The sequence below is a fragment of the Penicillium oxalicum genome, chromosome VI, assembly GCF_001723175.1.
Source record: "Penicillium oxalicum strain HP7-1 chromosome VI, whole genome shotgun sequence".
NCBI lineage: Eukaryota > Fungi > Ascomycota > Eurotiomycetes > Eurotiales > Aspergillaceae > Penicillium > Penicillium oxalicum.
Window position 1 is genome coordinate 3204555 of NC_064655.1, and position 27228 is coordinate 3231782.

Below are 27228 nucleotides of genomic sequence, written 5' to 3' on the forward strand. Positions count from 1 at the left end.
CTTTCCATGCGATTGTCTGCAGCGCGAACAATTCATATACATTTGTTCCCCCGCTCGCGATTGCCAGTCGCTCTCCTCTCCGAGGTGGAGCCGAAATGGACATCCGAAGCGATATCAATGATCGAGATCAAACATGTCCCGACCGACCCGATCAATGATACGGGACCTCATATGACGAGAAGGGAAGGGCCACTCACCATGGAGAGCCCTAAATCTATCTGCTTGCCCATAAATAATCCTCGCGCACGCGTGGGGTGGCCTTGCGGGGCGCACTGGCAACGCAGAAGTAGAACACAGCCATCATGACTATCATATATCCAGACGGCAATGCGACGCCCGGAGGTCTTCGCATCTTGATTGTCGGCGCCGGCATTGGAGGTCTTACCGCTGCAATCGGGCTGCGCCAACAGGGTCACTGTGTCGAGGTAAACACACGAGATTGTCATTCCGACCTGGGGAGATATTCAACTTCACTTTTCTTATGGCAGTCGTTCTAACCGCTTCGCTGTCATGTAGCTCTTTGAGCGGTCGCGATTCGCAAATGAGATTGGAGCAGCCATCCACTTGTCATCAAATGCAAACAGCGTGCTTCTGAAGCTAGGGGTCGACGTGACCAAGTTTGGCGCGGTTGAGTGCGAAACGGTAAGTTGCAATTCGGGCCTGGCCTTTCTCAATCGTGCAATCTTCGCGGGCTAACATCCATATTTGCATCCGTTCTCAGTTGCGGGAATACACTCCTGCGGGAGAAATTAGCCATATTACCCCAGTCAAGCAGCACGGAGCCTTGTGGAGAAATGTAAGTCTGCTATGCCATGTTGAAGGCGACCAAGACCATTAAAGGGGCGCGACACTGACCCATGGTGACTTTTTACTTCTCATCAGCCTTGGCTTCTCGTTCATCGAGCCCACTTCCACGAGGGTCTCAAGGCTGCTGCTCAAGGACCGGGCAAGGGTGAGCCCGCAGTGCTTCACACGTCTAGTAAGGTGGTTGATGTTGATCCGCACAATGCGACGGTGACCCTCGAAAACGGTGATATCATCGAGGGCGACGTTGTAATTGGCGCCGATGGAGTCCACTCGTTGACTCGCCAGAAGCTCAGCCCTGACATCAAGCCCTTCAGCTCTGGCAAGAATGCTTTCCGCTTCCTCATTTCACGCCAACAAGCTCTGGATGACCCCGAGACGCGAAGTATTGCCCAGGATTATGGCGCCGTTGACATGTGGGACTCATCTGACCGACGTGTGGTCATCTATCCCTGCGCAAACAATGAATTGCTGAATTTCATTTGCATTCATCCCGACTCCCTGACTACGATCAATGAGGGCGGTGATTCTTACAACCAATCTATCAGCAAAGAAACGCTGCTGGATGTCTATAAGGATTTCAGCCCTCAAGTGCGCAAATTGCTTGCAAAGGCCGATCCCGAGAGTTTGAAGCTTTGGCCGCTTCTGGATATGGCTTCGGTGCCTACGTGGGTTAAAGACCGCATGGCCCTCTTGGGTGACGCGGTACATCCATTCCTTCCATACCGTGGCTCGGGTGGTGCCATGGCCATTGAAGATGCGGTTTCGCTGTCGGTGATGTTGCCGGGAGACATCACAAAAGCCCAGGTTCCAGAGAGGCTGAAGCTTTATGAAAAAGCACGCTACGCACGTGCTACAACCGTTCAGGAAATGACTCGCGAATCAGTTCAATTCCTGCCGCCAGATAAGTGTACGTTTTGCTTCAGACCCAGTGAACATTTACCCATAAAGAGGTCCCTTCGCTCTTTGCGCTGGGTGATCGCCATGAAAATAACGCTAATTGTTCCTCTCCCTTAGCATTCGGGATGGTGGTTTACATTTTCGGCCACGACGAGTTTGATCATTCCACGCAAATGCTTCGCGAGCATCAATGGTCCCAGATGCCCAACGCATACTGGCGACAACCCACAGTTTTTGGACCCATGCCGGGTCCCCGACAAGACTTTATGGGGAATGATCGTGCTTTGAAATCTCAGTCATCCACTTTCCAAACCGCCTCCATCAAATTCAAGACGAGCCGCACACTTCTCAAGAACCTTTTGCCGTCAGACCGCTACAGCTTTATGGGGCCGGGCAGTGTGGCCCGCGCCAGCTTCTCCATCACCACTCTGAACAAGATGGACTGGTTAGGGGGAGGTGGTTACCGCCACATCGGGCTGTATATCCACGGCGTACAATACAAGAAAGAGAATGGCGAGGTTGTCCGAGGTACCTACATGCCGGTACTGTTCGAGAACCTTGCTGACCCTATCATCTCCGGCCGCGAAGAGCTCGGCATGCCCAAACTCTACTCTGCTATCGACGTGTTTGAGCGTCACAATTCGTACCGCTCGCAAACAAGCTGGCAGGGAGCGGTTTGGGGACACTTTGAGCTCGAGGACCTGGAAGATGATCACCAGTCCGCTGCAAAGGGCACTATCGGTGGCGAAGATGACGAAGGGATTTTGGTCCATCGGTATATTCCCAAGGTCGGTCGAGACCAGAAGGGTACTGCTGAAGCAGAGTATCCAGTCTTCGTCCCACACGCGCAGGAATCCAAGGTCGTCTCGTCCACGATTACGCGGGTCCGTCGCACGAAAAATGCCAAAATTGAGATTAATGCACTTGGCTGGGATGCCTTGCCTACGATCAATCATGTCGTGACTCGATTGGAAGAAATTCCAGTTGACGAGATCTTGGAGGCGAAGATTACCGAGGGCACTGGTGTCCCCGATGTGTCGAGCGCTTACCGTCTCGAATGATGTCGACCGCCATGTGATAAAAAGCCATATCTATACTGAACGAATGAAGAGCCCTTTTGCTAACTTCGATCGCGCCCTCGCAAAGTTGTATAACCTGTGTAGCCAGCGAAATTAGCAGTTTGAAAACAGCACACCCCGGATTCGCGGAGCGATGTTTGCGCTTTTAGGAGAATGAAAATCTCAGCAATAATAGAAAAACTTTCCAAGTAGACCGCTGTCAATCAAACGAGATTTGAAATCTGTCTAGTTTTATGTCAGGCTCGTCAACTAAGTACTAACTTCTTGAGAAAATCTTGAAACAAGTGGCCGACCAGCTCCCGCCCCGCACGGCGGGATGCACCGCGGCCATCAAATCTCCCCACACGCCGAGTGGTCTTCGGACCAAGTTCATCCTCAACCAGACCTTCCAATCCCCCCCCTAGCTAGGGTAGTCAGCAAATTGTTTTGACACGGGTCGCCCAAATTTCCTCCCAACATTCATCATATATGAAAAATCATCATGGCAGCGCGCAACACTCTACGCCGCTCACTCTTATACGGTGAGCACTACCAATCCACACGATTCAACCAGGACTCGCTCCAAATCGCCTTTTCCCCGCATTTGAACCAATGCGGAGCCTGCCTCGGCATTCTTAAGGGTCAATTACTCACAAAGCTCTGTGTTCGCGATAATCAGTCCCAGGATCCTCGCAGCGCTTTCTTGACAAGTCTCGCTCCTTGGCGGCCGATTGCCTCACTTACGATCTGGAGGATAGTGTGACGCCGCATAAGAAAGCAGAGGCGCGGTCTCTCGTGCGGAGAGCCATTGACCAGCCCGCTCCAGAGAGGATTCGCGAGCGCGCCGTGCGCATCAACTCGGTCGATAGTGGATTGGCTCTGGCGGATCTAACAGAAGTGGTTGGTTTATTCCTTACTCGTTTCTTGAGAGAACTTTGAATCGAAAAAAAACTCCCCCATTCCAATAAATGGCATCGATACGAGCTGACTCGAAAACGCAATGACGCGCAAAGCTCCAATCGCCCAATCTTACCACGATTGTCATTCCAAAGGTCAATTCGGCCTCAGACCTGACATTTGTTACGGATGTCGTGAGCCACACTTTGGCACAGCGCCCTGCTTCAGATGCCCGACCCCCGATATCCCTTCTTGCCCTGATTGAATCAGCCAAGTCTTTGACCAATCTATCGGAGATCTGCGCCGCCTCGCCTCTTCTGCAGGGCCTGATTTTCGCGGCCGAAGACTTTGCTCTGGATCTGAGTATCACGCGAACTCCGTCGTTGACCGAGTTTCTGTTTGCTCGGTCGGCTATTGCGACTGCGGCGCGGGCCGCTAATTTGCCCTCTACGATTGATCTGGTTTGTACGGCTTACAAGTCTGACCGGGCCAACGGGTCGCCGCCAGCGGCTCTGGAGGAGGAGTGTCGAGATGGTCGACGACTGGGATTCAATGGGAAGCAGTGCATTCATCCGTCGCAGGTGAAGACGGTCAATGAGATCTTCGGCCCGGATCCCGAGGAAACTACCTGGGCGATGCGGGTGGTCATCGCAGATGACAAGGCCGCGGAGGCAGGACGGGGTGCGTGGACGTTAGATGGAAAGATGATCGATGTGCCCGTGGCTCAAAAGGCTCGGGCAATTGTGAAAAAGGCCGAGGCCTGCGGAATGGATGTGCAGGCGCTGCGGGAGAAATGGCAGCACCAAGAGCCAGAGTAGAGAGATCGTGGAGATGAAATTTATCAAAATCCGTATTGCGAAGAGGAGACGCTCGAAAACAGTAAAGACACAGGTACCCGCGCCAGTTGTTGGTGGTTATTCAATCCTTCCACCCAGAGACAAAAGATATCGTACATGGTTTTTTTTGGCAAGCCCACCATATACCATTCTCATACCGACAAGTGCGTGTCAAAAAAGCCACATTACCTGGCTTCGATGAGTTTCAAACGCCCGTGAAAAGAACTTGGGTGTGATCGGAATAGATGGCGAACAGAAAGGGGAGAGAAACAAGATAGCAGGGAGTATAGCGCTGAAGGCTCTATTTATCGCCCAACAGTTCTTTGCGCATCTCCTCCCGCTGTATCCTCGATTCCTCCTTTTGCCGAGCACGCTCTGCCGCACGCTGCGCCTTTTCGCGCTCCTGCTCTTCTTGCGCCGCATACCAGACTGGTAAGAACAGATAGATCATTAGTCACAGATACATATAAGGTCAAGGGAAAAACACGCAAGAGCTCATACTTGATTTGTCCGACTTTGACCATTCCTTCAACTTTGATACGTAATCATCGAACTCTTGGGCCTTCCGGTCACCCTGCTCGGCACTGCGCTTCTGAAGATCGGGATTGTATCGACTGACGAGCTCTGCGTCTGTCGGACGAATATATTGAACAAGGGCAGGACCGCCGATACAGAATAGGATGCCACTGGACATTGATTAAGAGGGTTAGATACGATCAAGCGCGGTGTTCGATCTCATAAAAGGCGATGCTCACCCTGCGATGGACTTGGCCCACATTCCACCCTTAGACATGATGGGTGATTGTTGTTGAGAAGGTCGTTTGAACAGCAAAAATATCAATCTGGACTATGTCTCTCATACGAGATAGGCGAACAGAGAAGCTTCTAACCGTCAAATGAGGGGAGATGGCGATCGGGAAAGTTGATGATGATATGGATCGGCCGCTGCAAACCGAGCAAACCATGTGGGTCTGGACCCGGCTTGATTGTCCGGCTGGCTATTGGCCGATGGAAAGTATAGTTTGTCTGCAGGCAAAATCAAACCAACAAGGACGATAGCCCCGTTCATGGTGAGGTGAACAGGATGTTCTGGATCTCCTCGGCTCAGAAGTCGGCGTGAAAAATTAGATCGGCAGTTGCAATAGTGACGTTCAACTAGGTGGGCAAGAAATGGTTGCATAAGAGGGAGCTAGTTTATCCATGCCTGTCTCCGATTATCTTTGGCGCTCGAGTTACAATTTAGAAAAGGAAGAGAAAATACAATGAAAAGATTCAAATGAAGAGAAGAGTCCCAAAAGATATACCAATTTGTGAGGTAACATCAAGAAAATAGCATACGAGTCAACGACTTCACCTGTCTTTCCCTGACAGGCACCAATTCAACCATAAGCTAGCCACCGAACTAAACCCATCATGTATGCTGCAAGCTCCTAGCGACCCCCGTCCCCCCGACTCAGACATCAAAGAGATCAGCCTCAGTGAAAGTAAGAGAATTGTCTTCTGGGTCGATGTTGTCAGAGAGATGTGGAGTGTCAGCGTTCGACCCCCGCCATGTTTCGTCCATTGGGCGACTGAGGTAATGACACTTGCTCGGGGTGTCATTGCCTAGAAGAATTTCGCCTTCAGAGGGCCAGTCGGAATCTTCGAGGGAATCATCATCATCGTAGGAAATTTTATCAACCAAGCTGTGTGGGTCGAGAGTGGGTGATTGAGTCCTAGACCGATGTCTTTCCGGTCCGTTAAAGTATCTGCTTGTTCGCGACTGGGTCTGTAACACAATCACGTCGGTCATGTCGGTATCAATCTGTTCAGGAGAAGGCATTCTCAAGTTAGGAGACATCACTGAGTTCTCAGAGTCGCTTGCCAGAGAGAACGCAGGACTCGGTGTGTCCTGTCGTGGAATTGCAGCGACGGGGGATTGAGACATATTGTCACCTTCGGAACTGGAGTCGGAAGGCGATCCGTTATCGCTTACTGAAGGGACATACGAGATGGTGCTTTCGCTGGGGTGACGAATCCCTCTCGCTGTCTCCACAAGCCTCTGTGACGACCTTTCATATGTTCCAGTTTGAGTCCAGTCTTGGGTGCACAATGGATCCTCCTCCCCGTCGAGAAACTGTGTACCTCTACCCAAATTCATCGTCCATGCCGCATGAATGTCCCGCATAAAAGCTGACTTGTACTCCTCTGGAATGTCAACTTCATCAGCCACTCGTTTGAGCGCTTCTCGGTTGTCTTGGTAACTGAGGGACCGCAGATTTCCGCGCAAATTGCGGCGAAGCCCCCGGTGACAAGTCTCCTCTGCACGGATCAGATCGAGCTGAAGATACTCCTGAATCTCGGAATCTCCACGTGCAATATCTTCCAGCTCAGTAATGAACATTGTACCAACTATCGCTTCCCGGGGGACAAATCCCCAAATTTCAAATTCACCGTAACCCTTCCAACGGTCAACGAGCGTTTGGGTGATTTGGGCCAGGGGCTGCGCAGGGAAGACTTCATTTGGTATCAATTTTGGATCGATGATCGAGATTTTCGCACGAGCTCTATTCCTCAGAGCCCGATGAATCGGTGCAATCGGCCTGGCAAACGCGGAGATAAAAGGTGTAGGGGCTTTTTCTCTCGTCACATGGGCTTTGAAGAGACCGAGGAACTCCTCTCTGGAGATATCACGAGGGAACGCAATTCTGGGCCATGTTTTGACAAAAGAGCCTGCGACGAGTAGATCTCTGTTGTTGATTCCTTGGGAGTGAAGATTTGACCATCGGTACAGAAGCTCCGGCATTTTCGGCGATTTCTCCAGCCCACCAAAATCACGAGCTGTAAGCATTTCGCTGACACTTTGATTCCCTAGCTCATGGATTTCAAGAGGCATTCTCGGCTGATCTTCAGGCTCGATGATATTTTTGTTGTCAAGGCTCATCAACTCATCGGATATGACGGTGTCACTGTCCTCACTGCTCGTGGTTGAGGCCATGGAGGCGCAAGAAGTGATGTTTTCCTTAGCACACCAAAAGCAGACTTTGCCGTGGCCTGTCACCAAAGATTCAAAAGATTTTATGGAGTTGTCTGAAAGGGTGTCTGCATGGGGCTCTCTGGATGGTTCTGTGGGTGGGTAATTGGCGGACTCACCACGCGGTTGAGAAGATGAAGAAGAGTTGCTGCGGTGGGAGCGTCCAGACTGTGTAGCCTCAACGGTCCGTTCAGAGCCAAGCCTGGGGGACATTTGTTGTTCAGGGCTGAAGATTGACCAGTGGGAATCATGAGTTCTGACCAGCGTGGGTATGGTCAGATTGTCGACGACATCTGCACGTTTACCCCCAAAAATCACTTGACTCGATCGCTCATACGCTTTCTGAGATTCCTGAATGTCGTCTGTTGCACCAGAACTATTCTGCTCTTGCTGTTTGGGAGAGCTCACCAGTAATATCGAAGTGAGATACTCACCTGCTTCCTTATCCATTTCCATATGTCCTTCTGGCGGTGAGATTGTATCTTCACGTTTCTCGTGAAGCCACAAGCCCAGATCAGAAGCCGTACACCGGATTAGATGTACAATGTCCTTCCACTCCTTTTCAGTATTGAACTCGGTGGTGACATGAACATGAAACCAGACAGGACGCTTTTGGCGCCTCAGCCAGGACCATTGAGCGTATAAGCTGCGATATGGAATGTTTTCACTAGCGAAACCACATTCAACCAGTTGCTCGCGAAAGACTTTTGAAAATATGGCTGAAACTTGAAAGTCTGAACAACTAAAGAAGCGGTAGAGGCAGCAAAGAAATTGCCGTTGATAAGTGTCCCAGACTAACTTTGGTCTTCTGGGCTCACTGCCTTTGTTTTTTTCCTTGTTTGATTTTGGCATTCTACCTTGATCGAAGGACATGCATAGGGAGCTCTCGAGTTGAAAATATGAAGTTGGAGAAGCGGAAGCAGGAACTAGGTCGCTTTTGCGGAGTGATGAGTCGGTGACAAAATGAAGAGAGAGAGAGAGAGGGAGAGAGACTGGAGAGAGCTTAGAGTTGACTAAGAGTTTATGAATCACATCATATTTCGAGATCAGCAATCCAAGAAAAGGAAGAAGCCAGGCCAAGCTGGAAGTTACCAGGTCCTACAGGCAAGATATTGGAAACTTCCATCAAAGGTGTGTAATGGAATAGACGGGGTCCATTTGATCCAATCCCCCTAATTGGTAGCTAGGTACTTACCTCGGTCTAGATGACATCTTTTAATCTAGCAAGGATCCAATCCCCTACAGGCTTATTTTGAACAACATACAAAAATGCCCAGGATCTAATGTATCCATCAAGAAGAAGAAAGAGAAGTAACAATACAAATAATCTTCCTGGCGAGTCTCGTTGGATGTGTCCAGACAATCTTAGGATAGCGTAAAGATGTATCATTCAAAGACCGGCTGCAGATAAAGGGTCCTGATGGAAGAGTCATGGGTGATTGAGTAATTATGAGAGCACTGCTGCGTTGACTCTCGCTACTACAAACCCTTTTTGAAGCAGCAAGAATCAGAGTCCCGTGATATTTCATTCGAGGACGTCGCGTGGCTCGTAGAAAGCCTGAGGCCGCAGGTGGTGACCAAAGCGGTCGGGTTTCTGCCCTCGGTGCGTCACTGCCCGTGCGGAGAATCTCCGGCGAGCTTCAAGCTACGTCCGATCAGTCACGCTGCGTCAACCGATTCATTTGGGATCGAAGTGGGGCTAGCTCTTCCCAGGGTATGCGAATGAACAATAATATCCATAGAGCTGTCAATACACGCAATCTAAAGTGGTAGTCTCGAGGATGCGGTATCCTCGTTCATGGCGATCTGTGCAATTCCTGCGGCGAAGCTTCTCCACCTCCACATCGCGTTATGAGATCCGCCATCTCGACGCTTTACCGCAACGACTGTTACCCAAATATCGCGGTCAGTAATGCCCCTCGGTGAAGTCGGGAATAAGGTTACTAACCTTATATTCTTGGATGTAGAGACTCGGGGCGAGCTGCTCTCCTTACAATGGCCAGCACCGCCACGAAATGTCCTCTTGGTACGGAAGGATTGTGCCCCAACGGTGACTGACTCATTGATTGAATTTGCAAAGTATTTGATCCTTTCCCTATTTATTGTTCAACAACACTTCTCATTGACTGTTGCGATTCTAGTCATATTACATCGACCTACCCGTCCATTGCCGTCATTCTTGAACCCAAGACGGCCGCTGAGATCCACGATTCGTTATCATACCCTGTTTACGCGGCACCTTCAGAAGAGACTCCGGTCGCCTACCATGATAAAGTTGACGTCACTGTCACTCTGGGTGGGGACGGTACGATCTTGCACGCATCCTCTCTCTTTGCGACATGTCCAAACGTGCCCCCGGTCTTGTCATTCAGCATGGGCTCCCTCGGGTTCTTGAGCGAATGGAAATTTTCCGAGTTCAAGCGAGCCTTCCGAGAGGTTTATATGTCCGGTGCTGGCGGGGGCGACCGAACAGCTGTGCTGGAGAAGAAACCAATATCTACAGGCGAGGGAATGGCCCCAGATACCCCAGAATCCGAGCCAGGCCCCACGGGCTGGTCATCTGTCAGGGGCCAATCGATGGGTACGACGCGAGGAGCGCCCATCCTGATGCGCAATCGGCTCAAGGTTGGGCTCTTCACAGCTGATGGCCAAGAGACAACGCCTGTTCGCGGTAAAACCGATCATGGCGAGGGAGTCTACGTGATGAATGAGCTTCTCATCCATCGCGGCAAAGAACCTCACCTCGCGATTGTCGACGTGTATCTGGGCGGCCGATTTTTGACCGAAGCGGTCGTCGACGGAATTATCATTTCCACCCCGACAGGTAGTACGGCGTACAGTCTCAGCAGTGGTGGTAGTATTGTACATCCGCTCGTACCCTCTACTCTGCTTACCCCCATCTGTGCCCGGAGTCTGAGCTTCCGGCCCTTGGTCCTCCCGTGGAGCACGCCCATCACTCTACGACTGAGCGAGAAGAACCGCGGACGGGAGCTCGAGGTCAGTCTGGATGGAGTCAATCTTGGCCAGGGTATGGCCGTAGGCATGGAAGTTCGGGTTTGGAACGAAGACATGAGGCATGGCAAAAATGAATGGCAGGGTGGTGTGCCGAGCGTGATGCGGAGGAGCATGGGGGGTGAAGCGCATGAGGCCTGGGTCGGTGGTCTGAATGGTCTACTCAAATTCAACTATCCATTCGGTGAGTGAGAGGGATGTTCAAATTCTTTTCCTAAGTTTATTCGAGATACCCATATGGCATAACTGCATACGACACCACTTTTCCCATTACCGATGTTGGCTAGTCACCCTGCTTTCAGACCGTCCAAGAAATAAGGTCCATCCAGGGTGGATATTGCAAAATGCTGGTATTTGTGGACGACGAGATATTGATCGAAGGGGGACCCACGACAGCAGAAATCAATAACCGTGAGGACGCAACTTGAAACAGCCTAGAGACCTTTACAGGAAGGTTCATTCGACCGTTATCACTACTCGAGTTCCACCAACAGAGGTGATTATCTGTGGGATCGACATTTGATGAGCGACCAAGTTCGGTCAAGTTATCTTTTGGCAAATTTCACGTCGAGATTGGTCAACGCCTCCTCGTTGGGTCCTGTCACTCATTCCCGCCTACCTCGTTTGGCCTCTATCTTCTTCGATCGAAGCGACTTTCATGGTTGAACTCAATATCTACCTAACTATGCCTCCGACGTCTCCGCAGTGAGAGCCGTCAGTCCTGTCAACCTTACGTGGTGAGAACTCCTAGCCATGCTCGATAATTCCTTCAGATACATGTACATCATCAACCATCATAATTATTCTCTCTCGACCGAATATCACATCCCAGCTAGCTCATTTTACTGGAAAAACTTGGATGTAAATTGTTCATGTGGGATACTCGATTAACGAGATATCTCTATTTGCTGAAGCAGAATTTGCAGCGGGCTCTATGGAATAGTACAGTGCGTACACTGTATGCCCGTAACCCACTGGCTCTTCTGCAAGAATGTTGCCGCGGCTCGTGCCAAAAAGTGACTTTGAAGCATGCTTCCTTGGACTGATTGTCGAATTGCACCATGTGCTGTTTTGACTACAGTCACCAATTTTCTGTAATTTGAAGGGTTTGATTCACGGGACCATGCTCACTGATGGATCTTTCTCATTCGAGACCGAAGAAAGGAGGCGGGCAGTCGGGTGTTTTTCGCGGAGATATATCCCCCATTTCATGCGTTTCATCTCGACGCTCCTTACTCCACCCAAGGCTCGGCCTTGGAAAAAAAATAAAATAGATCCACCATGAATATAGACTTCCGCTGAAGGCCCTTCCCTCCAAAACGCTAGGCGGTTCACATGGAATCTCACTCAACCCCTAATCTCAGCCTTCATAGCAACAACCCCTCCAGGTCCCAAAATCTGCAACTGAGCAGCATCCGATCCATCCTGCATGATAACCTGATACTCATCGCCAGCATATAATGGGCTAGTTGCTCGATAGGAAATACTTTTCGGAACAGGCCCCCCCTGTCCTGCAGCAGCAGCAGCAGCATCTGCCTTTCGACTCTGCACGTCCCGCCACAGATCTAGCATCAGGATCAAATTCAGTGGTCCGTGGACAACGATATCCTTGTGTCCCTCTACATCTCGGGCCCAGGGCAGCGAGTAGTGGATCTTGTGTGGATTGAAGGTTAGTGCAGAAAAGCGGAACAGTGTCACGGGGGACTGGACGAAGGTCCTTGAATGGAAGTTGCCGTTGGAGGAGATGGGTGATGCCGAGGCTCGAGTTAGATGCGAGGTTGACGGGCTCATGGAAGATGAAACCGATGGTGCGGGCGAGGATGGTGGGGGGAGAGCTTTTCGAAAGATCCAGTTTCTGGGTGATTATTGTATGATTAGAGAAAGGGCTTTGGAAAGAAAAAAAGAGCTCAATGGCACACCAAAGTAATCCTCAAGCTCAACAAGCCAAAACACACCTTCGATCCAACACTGCCACTCCATGCTCGTTTGAAAATTCCTTCTCCACCCCAACAACAATCATCTCCTCCCCTGTTTTTCGAACCGTCTTGGCTTCGGCGCTGAGTACCCGCGTCGTCTCACGGACTTTCTGACCCACTCGTAAGGGATTCGGGTTACCGTCTGCACTGCGCGGCCATAGGACTTCACCACCGGCCCACATGCGCCGGGTAAAAGGTGAGTCTGGATTATACGAGGTATCTGTTCCGTCTGCACCGAGCTCATTTTCCACAAAGTCAGGTGTGAAGTAGACCAGATGATAACCGGGAGGCACAGGGGTGCTGAGTGATGGTGGTGGAGAGACATTAGACGATCCCTCGTCATGCGAGTATGAGCCCGAATCAAGTGATGAACGGCCGAGGGTCCTGGCCAAAAGGTGCAATTGGTTTGCGTCGAGGAGTTGTGTGCGTGATTGAGGACCAGAGGACTGGAACTTGGCGAGGAATGATGTGGCTATCGTGTTGGCGGGCAGATCTGCGGAGAAGAGTCGAGCGGAGGTGCTGAAGGCGTGGGATCGATGCATTGCACGTGCTGCCGGCAGCATATATGAGCGCATGATGGGGGCTCGTATGGGGGGGGTTCAATTTCTTGGAATTTTATTCTTGGCTGCTTTCAATTGGCTCGAGTCTTCAGGGAAAAGAAGATTGAGGCATTAGGGTAGAGAGAATGAGGGTTATTAGAGCTGGGTCGCTTGGAGGTTGATTTGAAGCGCGGGGATGATGCGGTGGAGTCGTTGGAAAAGTTGGAGTCGCGGAAAAGTGGCCGAGGCCCGACCCGTTCGGATTTCACCCCACATCCATTTACGGCTGCATGAGCGGAGGTTCGGCATTTTGTTCAGCCGCCGAAACGTGCTATTGAGACGCCAGCGGAGTTTGAGGTCTGAGAGGGATTGAATAGATGCCAGGCTCGTCAATGCGTGATGGGGATCAATGTGCAATTCCCATTTTCTCTATTTGCTCATGCAATCGCAATCTCTAATTCCCTCTATCGTGTACACGTGACTATGTGCATCCAATGACTATATATCGTAGCAACCGATCCACTCCGATCATTGCTTGCCTTGCAACACTTCTTCCGTTGTCCGCACCACAATGTCAAATGCGTTGCGCACATATTTCTCCTCGGCCATGGGGTTGGCGCTGACCACACGGATCACAAAGATCCCGTCAATCACCGTGGAAGTAATGAAGATTTCACCGCGTTCGTTGATCAGCTCATACACCTTCTTCGTAATGGCGTCTGCGGCCTCGTCCTTGTGTACCGCATGCGCGCCAGTGGTGTGACCGTTGGTAGACCCATTGACACTACCATTGGCGGATGTGGAGCTCTTCACACGGAACACGGTCAAGGCAAACGCAGGCTTGGTCACAATTTCAAACAGATCGGATCGTTCCCGAACGAGGTTCGCAAAGGTATTGCCCAACTCGATAGTCTTGCGGATATGCGCCTTCATACCGTTCAGACCGTAGGTGCGCATGACGAACCAAATCTTGAGAGCGCGGAACCGACGGCCGAGGGAGATGGACCAGTTACGGTAATCAATGACGGTGCCCATATCAGAATAGGGATTTCGCAGATAAGTGGGGGTGATGTCGAGGGCATTGGTGAGGTCGAGACGGTTACGCACGAAGAGAACACTGCAAAAAGTTAGATAAAAAAAAGGAGTCCCAAAACGTCGAAAGGAAAAGAAACGCGCAAGACCCACCTCGAGTCAAAGTTGACCAGCAACCACTTGTGCATATTCATGTTGAAGCTGTCCACTCCCTCTGCGAAATCCTTGGTGATATACTGCCACTCGTCCGCCACCAGAGCTGCGCCGGCGTAGGCCGCATCGATATGCACCCAAATTCGTTGCCAAGCAGGCTTCTCTTGGAGGACCGCCTTGATCTCCGCAAAGTGATCAACACTACAGGTATTGGTGGTGCCAAACGTCAGGGTCAGATGATACGGTGTCAGACCATCCTTTTCACACTTCTCCAACACCTCGCGCAGACGAGCCCCGGTCATTTCCATATTCTCGTGCAGGCGTGTGGGTACAGCGCGGAAGCGAGTACCCGCGATCAAGGCTCCCTTAGCCGCACTGCTATGCGTCTGGTCACTGGCGATAGCCACCAGACGTGGCTGGAGATCCATCTTGCGCTCCTCATACTCGGTGGTACCCTCCTTCAGCCCCTCCGCCAGGACCATTTCGCGCACTCGTCTTTCGCGCGCTGCAACCAACATAGTGGCGATGGCATCGCTGGCGCTGTTTTGGATGACACCACCGCCCAGGTTCTTCGATGTGCTAAGGAAACACTCGGGCAGACCGAGCGCCTTGGCGACCCAATCCATCACGATGGTCTCCATCTCGGTACAGGCAGGGGAACACAGCCAATTGAACGCAGGTGCTGTGAACGTGGCCGAGTACATTTCACCCAGGATACTGGGGTACGTGACGCCGGCGGGGTAATAGGCCATGAAATTGGGGGACTGCCAATGGGTGAGGCCGGGTTTGATTTTGGTATCGACATCTTGCTGGATAGTCTCCCACGATTCCCCTTCAGTAGGAGGGTTCTCAGGAATCAGAGGACGAAGATAGCCAGGGTCGACCGCGGGAAGAACTCGACGATCGGGGATGGAATCGAAGTATTGAACGACTTGAGGACAGGCTGGAATTAGCAATGGTCACAGATCGGTACCAAGTGGATTGAAAGCCATGCATACTATCATCAATCGCAGAATGGGCAGCCGCCCGAAACTGCTCGCCGTCCATCTTTGCTGAAAGAGCCGAAGAGAGAAAGGAAATGCCGGCGAGTGGGGAAACAGTGTGGGCAACGCTGCGACGTGGGGGTGCGGGGATGAAGAATGAAGGAATGAAGCCGGGTGTTCGGCGGTCGAAAGGACTGATAGTGTAAACCGCTTTGGATGAAAAAAGAAAAGAGAGGTGGTTCAAGAGACCCTTTCGTTGTTTCCACCGTTCGGTATAAATATGGAGGATGGATCGAATCTGTGCAGTGTGCTACTTCAAATGTGCCGTCTAAAATCTCGCTCGCTCGGAAGCGGAACTATTTCCGACTCCACTGATGGTTGGAGTGGCGGAAGTTCAGCTCCGTTCCGTAGGCTCCTCCGCAGGCGCACGCGAATGTCGGTTGTGTCAGGAGTGTCGACATTGAGCAAATAAAAGGGGACGAGGCCAGTTCATACCTCATGAAGATACGAGAGAAAGAAACTGATGGGAACCTTCACTTTGATAAAAATTTATTTTGATTTGGCTGTTCTTGCTGTTCCGGCCCATTTGGACGATGGCTGTAGGCTCTGGTGGAATCCAATGCGCAAGTAAAATAAAAGAAAAAGAAAGAAAAAATACCATTCAATTCATGTTTTCCATATACTATTGGGCATTTGCCCGGCTACTTTCAGTTTCCGCCAGACAGGAGGCATCCGAATCTGACTCTTCCCCCTCTTCCAATTCACTCAATCAGAGCGCAGCCATCGCTATTGCAGCCGCAGCACCCCCGGCCACCCAGACTGCATTTCCAGTGATCGCCGGCATGGCAGCATTTAGTGAAGAGGCAGTGCCCGTGGTGCTCTCAGCTGACGCATCGGTCATACTCGGCGTGGAAGCTGAGGCCGAGGCACCAGTGGTGGCCGAAGCAGCACCATTCTCGGAAGCGGTAACGTGCACAGGCAACCAGAAATCCCTAGTTTCAGTTCTGAGATCGACAGCTCTGTGAGAGGTGCTGGAAAAAGTGCCCATTACGTAGACAGCAACACAGTCGGCAGTCGTCGTTCCTCCCAATTGGCAGTTTAGGAAGGAGGTTCTTAAGGGGCAGATTAAATTAGCAGGGCGGTCTTGATCAAATCACATGTCCGATAATGTAGCCAGCTTCACGCCAATCTTAAGTTTCTTTTGCGAGGGTCATAGAAGACGGATCAACTGCAGACAGAAAGGAATCGATAAGTTCGATCAAGCAACTTACACTTTGCCACTAGTACTGTTAAGAGAAAAGGTAGACTCTCCCTCCATCACCGTGAGGCCAGTAGCGGGAATTCCACAGCGTGCAGTGCCTACTTCGGGCGCACAATGCAAGTCGTAGGTGGTCATAGAGTTGCTCTTGGAGGAAAAATTTTGTTAGCTCTGATTCTATCACGAGGCAAGCTCGCAGACGTGGACTCTTTCTCACCGAGCCAAGGATCTTTGCCTCAATAGATTGCGACGAATCGTACCCGGGCAAGAACAGGGTGACAGTGGTATCGGCGACAGCGAGGGTAACACCCGCCATCAGAGCAAGAGATTTGTAGAGCATGATGATGGATGAAATAAGTACTCGATGAGCAGGACAATCCACAACTTTGATACAAAGTGCAATGTCGAGAAGTGAAAGTCGAGTCAAGTAAAAATAGCCACCTTATATGGCGGTCGACTGGTATTTGTTGCAACGACAGCCTCCTGCTTCAGGGCCGGTCATACTATATGCAAGCACAGAGCACATAGCTTCTTTGATTTTGGAACATGTTGACCAGCCGATGACGTGTGATGGGGCAATGCCGCTTGGCAAGATGGCTGGATGGATGAGGGATGGGAAACAAGGTAGCAGGAGGCGGCTCGTGGGTGACAGACCCTCGTTGCTTGGGAGCTTTTGCGGGGGCCCATGTCCTCTAACGGCGCCAACTAGGCGTGCGATGGGAGGTATGACGCAGAATTGTGGGGGCCAATGCAGAGCCGCAGAAGTGCACCTTGGGGGCCGAATTTGCTCGGTTGCGGTTCGCTTGATGCTGCGTCCATCCGAATCGCGTTATACACCCAAGACGCGGGGAACATAGAATACCGATCGAGTCATTTCAATAGCCTTCTCGTTCGTATACGCGCACCCTGGCACACTTGAAGAACCCTTCCAGCTGCGTGAGTCGACGCAACAAACTGGGGGGGGGGGGGGGTTCCTCTACAGGAACTAGCGCCTGGATATTGAAATCACTCGCATCGGATATTAACAAAGATTCGCCGCTAACCACGTCAAGAAAACCCCCCGTGTGGAGGGAGGTTCCAGCAACGCAACATGGCACGCAGAGCTGAAGGAGGCCAACGCAGCAGGCACTCCCCACGTATAAATGACGCCACGGAATGGATGTAGTCAGTGTCGGCTAACGACTTGGATCGGAGGAGGAATTCAGCCATAGCCACGTTCAAAGAGATGGAAGAAGAAGTCACGGGGTTTGATGAAGGGTCAAGACCTGGAACGGGTCCCAGCCCCGGCTTTTATCTAAGCATGCAAGGGTGGACGCATCCGCTCTGTCAACATGTGGATCTGGTGGTGGGCCATTGGAAATGAATCGATCTATCAGTTATCAGTTCAAATCAATGGATAACTGACAGATATGCTTATCGGTAGATGCCTGTTACTCAAAGACTCCAGTCACTCGGATTCTACCAATCCCCCCACGCCTGCTACAGAGTCTGCGAAATCGACAGGATATGAAAAACAGAGAAGCACATTGATTCTTTTTTTTCCTTTCCCTCTATATATACAAGTAGGTATGTCCATGTGTAGCCCGTCTCTCATCTAATCATAAAAAAGTCATGGATCCTCGGCCCTGGAGAATCCCACTCCTCCCAAACGGATCATCCATCCATAATCCATCCCAACTCTATGAATTATCCGCACAGGTCCATGCGGATGTGCCCCCATTCTTCTGATAACTGTTGATAATGCTGACGACCGATCCATAGGTACCCGCAACCATCAAGAAGAATCCAGCCACAATGACAAAGATCGACCAGCCAACCATCAGCTTCCAGCGCATGGTGCGGTCCGTCTTGCCCTTGCTCCAGTTGTCATACAGCCACATGCCACCCATGGGCTGGAAACACATGGGGGTGCCAAGCAGGGCGCCGACCAGCGACACCAGATCGCCGAAGACGGGGATTGCACTGGCAATGATGTAGGCGATGATGGTCACGCTGGCAGTGCAGCCGAGCCAGAGAGCCCAGTGGGTGATGGTGTTGGCGGTCAAGTGGCGGGAGCCCTTGAGCATGCGAACGAACATGTATTTGCCGACAATCTGTGTGGGACATGATCAGAGCGGATTCTTCGGTATAAATGGTGGCGCTGCCGAAGATCTGGATGCGACAGGGCGGGAAGTGAAAAGGGAAGTGAAAAGCAAATGGGAATCGAGAAAGCGACTTACGTGGACAAAAAGCAGCGTGCTCACAATCAATCCCGGCAAGGCAAAGCCGTAGCTCACCTTCTTGACGATGGGACCAGCCGAGCCAAGAGCGGGAGAGGAGACATAGGAGCCGCAGAAGTAGTAAATGACCACACCGATGGCGATGTAGAAGCAAGTGACGACCGACTGGCAGACAACCAGAGCACGGTTGTAGTGCTCAGGCTCGCGCATTTCCGAGGCGATGGAGAAGAAGGCGGGGGTGCCTGCATAGGCAAAGATGATGGTGGAAATGGCGGAAATAGCCTCGTAGAAGGAGGAGTGGCTGACGATCTTGTAGTCCGGGACCCAGACCGCATCCTTGGGAGCGGCAGACGGGCGATCTTGAATGCCCACGGCGACAGTGACAATCATGACTGTAAATGATTGGTCAGATGAAAGGTCTTTACTCAGGCCAAGTAGCGAATCAAAGACATACTAGAAGTCAAGATGGCAAAGAGACCAACCCAGGCCAGCCATGAGATCCGTCCGAGGGTCTGAATACTAGCAAACACGAACGCGATCGCGGCGGCCACGGCGACATAGACGGCCGTACAAGTGGCGTGAGAGGACACCGCGTTCAGGCCAATGGAGATGCCCAGCATACCAGAGCCCGCAACGAAAATCCACCCTAAAATTGGTGCATCCGTATTAGCAAGACAATTCATATTCTCCCCGTAGGTCACCGACAATGATATCCATGCGAGAACTTCCCAACTTACAAAGACAGAAAGCAGCGCCGAACAGGATCCGGCCTGGTCGGCCCAACAGTAGCTCACCGACGTCGTCGATGTTGTAGACTTCTCGATGGCGCAGCTTGAAGGTTCCAATAATGTAATCGGACCACGTCGTGATGGCGCCAATAACAATCAGACAAATGACTCCGGGAACCACACCGAGAGCGTCAAAGGCAACGGGAATCGACAAGACACCTAGTCCGATTTGTGTTTTCATCATCAAAACGGCGGTTCCTTTCCAGCCGACCTGAGTGGTATCCCACCAGCGGTCAGTACACAAATTGACAGTCGTGATGAGACGATCATGACGATCATGATAGCACGAAGCAATGGCAAAGACTCACAGCACGATAGTTGGGGCCATCCTCGGTGATCTCACCAAAGACGGCGTCGCGAGACTCCTCGACCAAGACATGCTCTTGCGAAGGATCGCTCCCGAGGGATTCTTTCTCCTTTGCTGAGGACATTCTTGCACGACAAAAGTATTCAACAAGGAACTGGGGACAGAGAAGAAGAGAAGAAGAAAAGGATAGGGCCACACGACCAGCAAGGAATGAGAGCCGAGTTCAAGCCAAGGAGAAAAGAAAGATGGAAATGTAACCTTGTCAGGAGAGTGACCTCAACAGGGAAAAGACAGTGCCTTCTTATCCAAGACCGGCCGTGTCAGTGGGGTGCCCATCGAATATTTAAGGCCATTCTAGTTTTTAGGGAGATGCCTTTCTCTCTCCCAGTACATTTGATTCCAGCGTCCCAGCGTCCCGATTTCTGGGGAATCGTGGCTATGCCCCCAATCGCCTTCTTTCGTGAAAGCCCTGATCCAAAAGGAGAAATCGTGGAACTGGTGGACATCGTAGGAAATCCGGGGGGGAAATCTTCACGCCTCACACGTCTCTCATCCTTTGGGTGGACCAATCACCGAGCGAAGAGCAGGCGTCTAAATACGCCCGGGACAGACCCATCTTCGGATTGGACCCTCGGTCCATCTGGAAACCTCTTGCAGCGGCTTACCGTGATCGACTGCAAGCCTCCCCCGGGCCGGCGCAGAAAAAGTTAAACGGGTTGCGGTGACGGAGCGGCAACAAGATCGAATTGAAAAACTTAGTTGAGTGGCCATGGTCCTCTGGAGATTGTACACTATTCAATTGAACCATTGCGTCTGCTACAGTCCCGTCTGAGGATGTTTCGTCGGGCAGGTGGACTGAACAAATCTTGGAGGATCCAATATTATTCAATGGCTTAACGCAATCACTTCACTGGCCCATGTCCTTGACCGGGAGAAGACCCATCGACGATGCCCACTGTAACACTCTTTTCGTGAAACCAGTGAGGCCGGAAGCGGCACCGCCAAGACTACGCTAGTCCCGTTTATGCACGTGGGTCTCGGCGGCCGTATCGAGTCACCACCCCCAGATTCATCATACACTTTCCCCTTCACCATTCTCGCTGAATGGCTCGAGCGACAGTACGGTGGCAGATGCCCCACCACAACGAAAGGGCCTCCTCTTCGGTTTTGTTTTTCTTTGTCTTTTTCTTCATCTTTTCCCCCAGAGAAGCTGAATATGATGGTCAATCCCTTAAAAAAAGGCGGGCGACTCGATTGAGTACCATCACTATTCAATCGGCGCCCAGTCAAAACAGACGACATCGGAACACAACACTTGAAAGGACAATGTTCACCTGAATTTCCAGGCTTCTACTTCATTGCCCCATTAGGCAGCTGAACACCGAGACGGGGCGGGAAAGAGAGGATTCGGGATGCAGTACTGGTTACTTTGATGAGACCCTCAATTCCCTGTGGACATGGGTCAGAAGTGTTGTCCGTGTTAGACCACTGACGACTCTCGACGCGATGGAGACCCTCCCACAAGCGGATCCCCTCCCTCGACGCCCCAAACTTTCGTGTCCGCGAAGGATTCGGCCACGACTTCCTAGGCCGACAAAAACACCACGCTCGCAAAGATCTATGCAAGAGGGCAAAGTATCGCAGGTGTCGATGTACACTACACGACTGAACATGCGTACCACGTCCACTGCTTCGGGATTGAGGAAAGACAGAATGGAACCCTTTCACGACACGACGAGAGAACGTCCGGCAGTGTAGTAGTGCCGGAAAGGCAGGCGGTACGGCGCCGCCACGGGCCTAGGCTGCTCCGTCACACCAACTACACCATGGATCCATCCATGGTCCCAAACAGGAGAACGACAATCAGGGCCATTGCGGGAGAAATGAACCGATCAAACAACCCATCGGATAGAGTGACCACGACAGTTTGATACTTTCCTGCTTTTTCTTTAAACTTTCGCCACCCGTGAACCCTGAAGTTAGGGACAGGTGTGTGTATTGTGCCGCGACTATCTCTGTCAGCCAGGCACATACTTATGGCTGGCCGCTGACGGGTACGAATCAAGCCGTCGACCAGGCCAAGAGAATAAGAACTCTATTCTCGTGCGTGCAATTGTTTTAAACTTCTCACCGGACCGGTTGACATACACCATACAAAACACAGCAAACACGGATTTGGTAGAACATACTGTGGAATGTTATCAGCATGTCCCTGGGGAGTCCAACTACATCTGTGATTCTTCCAGCGTTGCCGGGATCTTCGGCAGGAATCCGCGCTCGTGTTCGCAAGCCAGGGACATGGGTGGATGCGCGTGTAGACTTGCAGCTGAGGGTCCCAGCGAGATCCGTAGGCATCACAGTGGCCCGTGTGTGTATGACCACGCAGTAGCGTACGGACTTCCCCGTTTTCCCCTGGTTTCCAGTTCTCCGCATTCTCCTCCTGGAGTTTGGGGTATCCAGTCGCCACCCGTCACCCCGCCGCTGGACTTTGGAAAATCCGTACGATCCCGGTACACTGGAGTATGCAGATGACAGCGGACCACTGAGAACACCGGCCCGTGGCCCATACTCATACTCGGTATGGGTCAACTAAGAAGAAGAGCACAGTAGAGTCCAGCGACAAAGGCTCCAGAGACAGCGGACTGCAAGTGCGCGACTCAGGTGAAGTTGCTTTGACTCGGAAGTGTCAACACGCCAACACGTTCCAAGGATGCCTATCTAACCTAGCGCTGGCAAGACATGTCCCAGATTCGATCTTAGACAACAGGGACATCTTCCAGATCACAGTCCAGATCCTAGTTGTGGTCTCTGACGGAGGAGGGAATGGAAGTTGACAGTCGTTGTCAATTCTGATGCATGGGACAAGTCAAATCTTCCGTGTCAGTGTTACTTAGGCAAGCAAGAACTAGGTACTACCCACCTCGGACGTCAACTTGAGCAAGTACCTATTTCGACCTAAGACACCCCCGTCCATAAGCGAGTTGCCCCCTACCCTTACTTTTTTGGTATCGCTTGATTCACTCAACATGACTGTACGGTGTAAGAAGGGGTGATGTAAACCTACTAGAGGCTGGATCAATACCCGATGTCCCACAAACCCCATGAAAACCCGGGGTCAACTGCAGAGTATGCTAGAGGATTACCTGAAAACAACCAGGTTGATGCGCTGCGGAGATGGGCTCCAACAATAAGGATGGGGCCCTTTTTGTCCAGCCTATCTCATCCACAGACGCGGGGTACATAATTACATGGAACAATATAACACATGAAACATATGACAATTCAGTTCTTTTGTTTTTTTAGAAAAAAACAACATCTCTGAATCTGGAGTATATAGTACAATGAACTTGGTGAACCAATGTGTCATTGCAAGTGACGGGGAGGGGGCCACGTGGTGCTCCTTTTGGAATAATGGCCCACGTGACTCTGCAAGCTTAATCGGCGGGTCTACAGTTAGAACAAAGGTACTTCTGTAATATTATTGTTCAGGTGACGTGAAAGGGATTCTTCCACGATAAGAGCCCCAGATTCCTGATCTCTCGAGTCCGGCATCGTGGTATCTGCAGAGGGCAGGCACGAGGCTTGGTCAGAACGAGACTTTAACACGTGAAAGCGCCGAAAACGTTGACAAGAAATCGTCCTGAGGAAACCCTCTTTTTTTTTTCTTTGTGTGGTAGGTCACAGTCAGGCTCTAGTGAGTCTACCTCTTCATTCCCGATACCGATCACTCAGTACCAACTCCTCGCTGGAGGCTATGTACCATCTCCCTTACCGACTGGTGAATTCGGCCCGATCGTCCAGCAACGCCCCAATTCAAAGCAAGTGTTTCACCGATCCGAGAAGAAAGGCAAAAAAAAAAAAAAAACGTCCAGGCACGGCAACACAGGTCCTCCGACTGTGCCGTATTGTAGCAGCTTATCGGCCCGATCTCCACACCGAGTACAGTATGTACTTTGACCCGCGCACGACGGGACAGGATCGAAATTTCTCAAAGTAAATCAAACACGCGTGGTACGTAATGGTGTGACTCGACCCTATCGCATAGACTACCAGTTTGTGGATGCAGCCGAGATTACCTTAGATTAGAGAAGAGAGAGAGAGAGAGAGAGAGATGATAAGATTACTTGATAGGTACATACATGCCAACCGTGATGTGGATCGCGAGCACGCGGAACGTGGCTTTGTTTTTAGTCCAATTTTTGTGTCTGTTTTTAGTGAGGGTCCATGGTGTTCCCGCCTGGTGTGGATCGGTTTGGAGGATGACGATTTCGGAGGGTATTGATAGCTCCCCGATGTGGAATGTGCGCTAGAGTGCGAGAGAGGTGTGAGATTGCACGATGGGTAATGGGTGAACATGCACAACAACAAACTTGACAAATCAACAAATATACATGACCCGAACGAAATCAGGATGATCTTCATCATCCAATCGAGTTTCGCACGCGGGTCTCGGCGGGATGGAATATTCCTCCTACCGCTCCTCCTACCGCGGCAATGCGCTTGAGTCTAAGAAAAGACAGACGAGCGAGCTTGTATCACAGCAACAGTTCTGGGTGGGAGCGATTCTGCAGGAAGTAGGAAGTTGGAGGTACCTGGACATGCAGTTCTTGAATGCGGGCCCGTAGAGCTGATGTCAGTGGTCACTCGGTTGTCGAGGCACATGCGCTTTCTGTCGGAGACAAGTTGCCCCCACGCTCGAGTGACACCGAGGATCGATTGGACCTCAATCAATCTCGCGGCTGCTTGAGAATGATTGAAAGGCAGTGCTGGGTTGAAGATGCGATGTGGCTACCTCCTAGAACAAGCGGCAGATCGTTTCTTTCTATATGATCTGTACCAATTTCTACGACTGGCAGGTACATAGATAAACTCTTAGCTTCACAAGGTTCATCATCGCTATCATCACTCCCGTCACCAAGTATTCTCGAACACAAATATGCATCAACAAATTGGCATTACATATCTCCGACGCGACACGAATTTTAGTTCTATAATACAAGTGGACAGCGCCGGAGTTGCTGAGTTTCATATGTCACAGCACGGCGGTGCGTTCAATATTTTTTTTCAAGCCATGTCCATGACACAGACATGCTTCAGTGAATCTTCTCCGTCTCCTCCATCAGCTCCTCCACCTTAAAGTTCTCCACATCACCCCGCGTGAACATTCGCACCAGCTCTCCCTTGCGGCCGCTGGCCTGACCGCCAAAGTCGTAGAAACGCTGCACGGAACTGACCAGCCACGTAGCCTCGGTGGTCGAAACACCCCGATCCGGCATCACCTGACCATGCATGAGGACCAGCCCCTTGTCATCAGCCAGGTCCAAATGGTGCGTGACCGTGGTGTGCGGCTGCGCAAAGGATCCATGCAACTTGAAGGCACCGAGGTTGGTGAAAATGACGGTCGATGTGTGATTGTTGACCGTGTTCTTGTTGGTGGTGACAAAGTCCTCCGCAGGTGGGTGGAATGCCCACTGCAGGAAATGAATCTCAGCGGCAGTCTGTGCGGGGGCGCCATCGGGAGTCTGCATATCTTGCTCGGCGGTCTGGCGGGGGAGAGGAAGAATGAACTGGGGGTTTTGACGGGCCGCTTCGGCAATGCGCAAATATGTGTCGAGGGGAATTGCAGCACAGATGGAGGTAGAGCTGTTTGCGAATCGAAGACGCCACAGAGCTTCAATCTCCTTCGGAGGCAAATCACGAATCTTCTCCACGTCAATGTATGTGCTCAGTGGCTTGATAGGGCTCGCGCTGCCCGAGGCTTCCCGAGCAGCCTGTTCGGTCGCTGATGGCTTGTTTGGAGGAGGTGGTGGATGGAAAGCTGGAGGTGTGTTCAATTGAGTAGATGCTGACTTGACACTGGAAGTCGGCGCATCGGGTTCTGGGGTGGCCACCGTAGCTGCTTGACGACGAAGATCCTGAATCTTCTCGCTGTATGCTTCCTTCAAGGCTTCAATAGACTCAAGTCCTTCTCTATTTCCACGATGAGCGATGTATCTACATAAATAGTGCAATGTTCTGACTAAGGTGACGAGCTTGACTTACTGCTTGGCTTTTTGATCCAACTTGTTGCGATACTTGTCGATGATGTGATTGGGATCATGGTGAGAAGCCAGGAAACGCACGTCGTGAACCTGAGCCCAGCGACGCTGCTGTGATCGCAAAAGATGACTTCTACCCCTGAAAAGGGATTGCAACCCTGATAGGCGTCGAGAAGCCATGATGTGTGCAGATCAGTTATGACTGGTGTTTATCCTTCAACCTCCCCCGGCTGGTATGTCAGTCGATAAGGAAATTCGGATGTCGGAAACTAGGTTTATCCGATCTCCGGGTTCTGCTAGTACTACCAGGCACATGACGTAGGTCGGCATGTAGTATTTACTCAACGGACATACTTATTCGGTCGATTCTTGTTGACTGTGTAGGAACCAAATGCAAACATTTTGCCATTCTTCCAGTCAAAGTCCGCTGACGCTGACATGAGCTCCGCTTCTGGCACGTATTGATGCTGATTATGAACATGAGAATCCATTGCCGGTGGCGTCTACGCGTGGCGCGCTCGATGCAGATAGCACCGACCAGTCGCTTCATCGAGTGGGGTTAACATTCTCTAGTCCTGCACCATCCATGCTCAACCTTTGCTGTTCTTGAAGCATTGACCCCGATCATTTGGAGAGTCACTCTTATGGGCCATAAGTGGAGTTTTTCTATCATTATCTCAACCGATCGTGGTGAACACCCCAAATTCCGAGTCGCGTTTAAATCGAGTCAGTTACAGTTGAGCTTTCGCAAGGGTCCACGGTCTTCAACAGCAAAATCATTCTGCGAAACTAGTATACCTAGTATTTGTGACACAGACATCTACGGCTGCCGACAATTGTTTCCGATGATACTTCAGTCCGACAGCTTAGAACATCCATGACGGATCCGTCCCACCTATCCGGCTAAATACCTACCTGGGTACCCGCTTACCTAGCTATTAATGTCGACAATAGCCTGATGATCTACCCGAGAAATATATATGCATCAGCGACTTCCGCACCTGGCACTTGGCTGTTCGATAAACGCCCATGGCTATGAGATCCGGCCCATGTAATAGCGAGCAAAACCCACGAGGAGGTTTCGACCTGACAATTCAAATTGTGTAGACGAGACTACCGTATTTAATTTCGTGCTGGTATTAGGTGAATGCTCGGGGGGAGCCTGCTGATGGGTAGGTGTCGGGCCCCTCCAGATCAAGGAATGAAACGAACATAAATACTCCTAATTGGTCGCACCAATACTAAGAGATGTACCTAAGTTTCTAGGTAGTAGGTAGGTGGACCTCCTCCATCATGGGCGGGTCAGGTGTAGATATGTACCTTCTTGGTCATCATTGACAAGTGAACTCAAAGAGGATGTTGGAGGGCAACGGACAGACATCCGTGCCATTGAAGATCAATTTGTCTTCACCTGC

The 27228-nt window shown here is 51.1% G+C and overlaps 12 protein-coding genes across 12 annotated transcripts; 5 read left to right on the forward strand and 7 right to left on the reverse strand.

Annotated features, from left to right (window-relative positions):
* Positions 1–302: 302 nt before the first annotated feature.
* Positions 303–2765, forward strand: POX_f08334 (uncharacterized protein; the record flags this gene model as incomplete). Its single annotated transcript, XM_050117110.1, has 5 exons — positions 303–425; positions 517–642; positions 722–796; positions 883–1714; positions 1822–2765. 5 exons carry the CDS (start codon positions 303–305, stop codon positions 2763–2765), a joined length of 2100 nt encoding a protein of 699 aa, XP_049967249.1.
* Positions 2766–3264: 499 nt separating this feature from the next.
* POX_f08335 (uncharacterized protein) lies at positions 3265–4477 on the forward strand (the record flags this gene model as incomplete). The annotated part of the gene is made up of 3 exons (XM_050117111.1): positions 3265–3304; positions 3442–3662; positions 3776–4477. 3 exons carry the CDS (start codon positions 3265–3267, stop codon positions 4475–4477), a joined length of 963 nt encoding a protein of 320 aa, XP_049967250.1.
* A 319-nt stretch (positions 4478–4796) lies between these two features.
* On the reverse strand, positions 4797–5288 carry POX_f08336 (Assembly factor cbp4; the record flags this gene model as incomplete). Its single annotated transcript, XM_050117112.1, has 3 exons — positions 4797–4924; positions 4997–5181; positions 5251–5288. 3 exons carry the CDS (start codon positions 5286–5288, stop codon positions 4797–4799), a joined length of 351 nt encoding a protein of 116 aa, XP_049967251.1.
* A 660-nt stretch (positions 5289–5948) lies between these two features.
* POX_f08337 (uncharacterized protein) lies at positions 5949–7964 on the reverse strand (the record flags this gene model as incomplete). The annotated part of the gene is made up of 1 exon (XM_050117113.1): positions 5949–7964. One exon carries the CDS (start codon positions 7962–7964, stop codon positions 5949–5951), a length of 2016 nt encoding a protein of 671 aa, XP_049967252.1.
* A 1325-nt stretch (positions 7965–9289) lies between these two features.
* On the forward strand, positions 9290–10712 carry POX_f08338 (NADH kinase pos5; the record flags this gene model as incomplete). The annotated part of the gene is made up of 3 exons (XM_050117114.1): positions 9290–9413; positions 9476–9587; positions 9650–10712. 3 exons carry the CDS (start codon positions 9290–9292, stop codon positions 10710–10712), a joined length of 1299 nt encoding a protein of 432 aa, XP_049967253.1.
* A 1155-nt stretch (positions 10713–11867) lies between these two features.
* On the reverse strand, positions 11868–13071 carry POX_f08339 (uncharacterized protein; the record flags this gene model as incomplete). Its single annotated transcript, XM_050117115.1, has 2 exons — positions 11868–12375; positions 12476–13071. The coding sequence occupies 2 exons, from the start codon at positions 13069–13071 to the stop codon at positions 11868–11870; spliced, it is 1104 nt and encodes a 367-aa protein (XP_049967254.1).
* A 492-nt stretch (positions 13072–13563) lies between these two features.
* On the reverse strand, positions 13564–15267 carry POX_f08340 (Aromatic-L-amino-acid decarboxylase; the record flags this gene model as incomplete). The annotated part of the gene is made up of 3 exons (XM_050117116.1): positions 13564–14152; positions 14221–15163; positions 15219–15267. The coding sequence occupies 3 exons, from the start codon at positions 15265–15267 to the stop codon at positions 13564–13566; spliced, it is 1581 nt and encodes a 526-aa protein (XP_049967255.1).
* Positions 15268–15972: 705 nt separating this feature from the next.
* On the reverse strand, positions 15973–16801 carry POX_f08341 (uncharacterized protein; the record flags this gene model as incomplete). Its single annotated transcript, XM_050117117.1, has 3 exons — positions 15973–16315; positions 16475–16608; positions 16679–16801. The coding sequence occupies 3 exons, from the start codon at positions 16799–16801 to the stop codon at positions 15973–15975; spliced, it is 600 nt and encodes a 199-aa protein (XP_049967256.1).
* A 1339-nt stretch (positions 16802–18140) lies between these two features.
* Positions 18141–19899, reverse strand: POX_f08342 (uncharacterized protein; the record flags this gene model as incomplete). Its single annotated transcript, XM_050117118.1, has 5 exons — positions 18141–18554; positions 18681–19072; positions 19135–19326; positions 19418–19679; positions 19777–19899. 5 exons carry the CDS (start codon positions 19897–19899, stop codon positions 18141–18143), a joined length of 1383 nt encoding a protein of 460 aa, XP_049967257.1.
* A 2082-nt stretch (positions 19900–21981) lies between these two features.
* Positions 21982–22164, forward strand: POX_f08343 (uncharacterized protein; the record flags this gene model as incomplete). Its single annotated transcript, XM_050117119.1, has 1 exon — positions 21982–22164. One exon carries the CDS (start codon positions 21982–21984, stop codon positions 22162–22164), a length of 183 nt encoding a protein of 60 aa, XP_049967258.1.
* Positions 22165–23886: 1722 nt separating this feature from the next.
* POX_f08344 (uncharacterized protein) lies at positions 23887–24057 on the forward strand (the record flags this gene model as incomplete). The annotated part of the gene is made up of 1 exon (XM_050117120.1): positions 23887–24057. One exon carries the CDS (start codon positions 23887–23889, stop codon positions 24055–24057), a length of 171 nt encoding a protein of 56 aa, XP_049967259.1.
* Positions 24058–24868: 811 nt separating this feature from the next.
* POX_f08345 (uncharacterized protein) lies at positions 24869–25993 on the reverse strand (the record flags this gene model as incomplete). Its single annotated transcript, XM_050117121.1, has 2 exons — positions 24869–25769; positions 25818–25993. 2 exons carry the CDS (start codon positions 25991–25993, stop codon positions 24869–24871), a joined length of 1077 nt encoding a protein of 358 aa, XP_049967260.1.
* Between the last annotated feature and the right edge of the window lie 1235 nt (positions 25994–27228).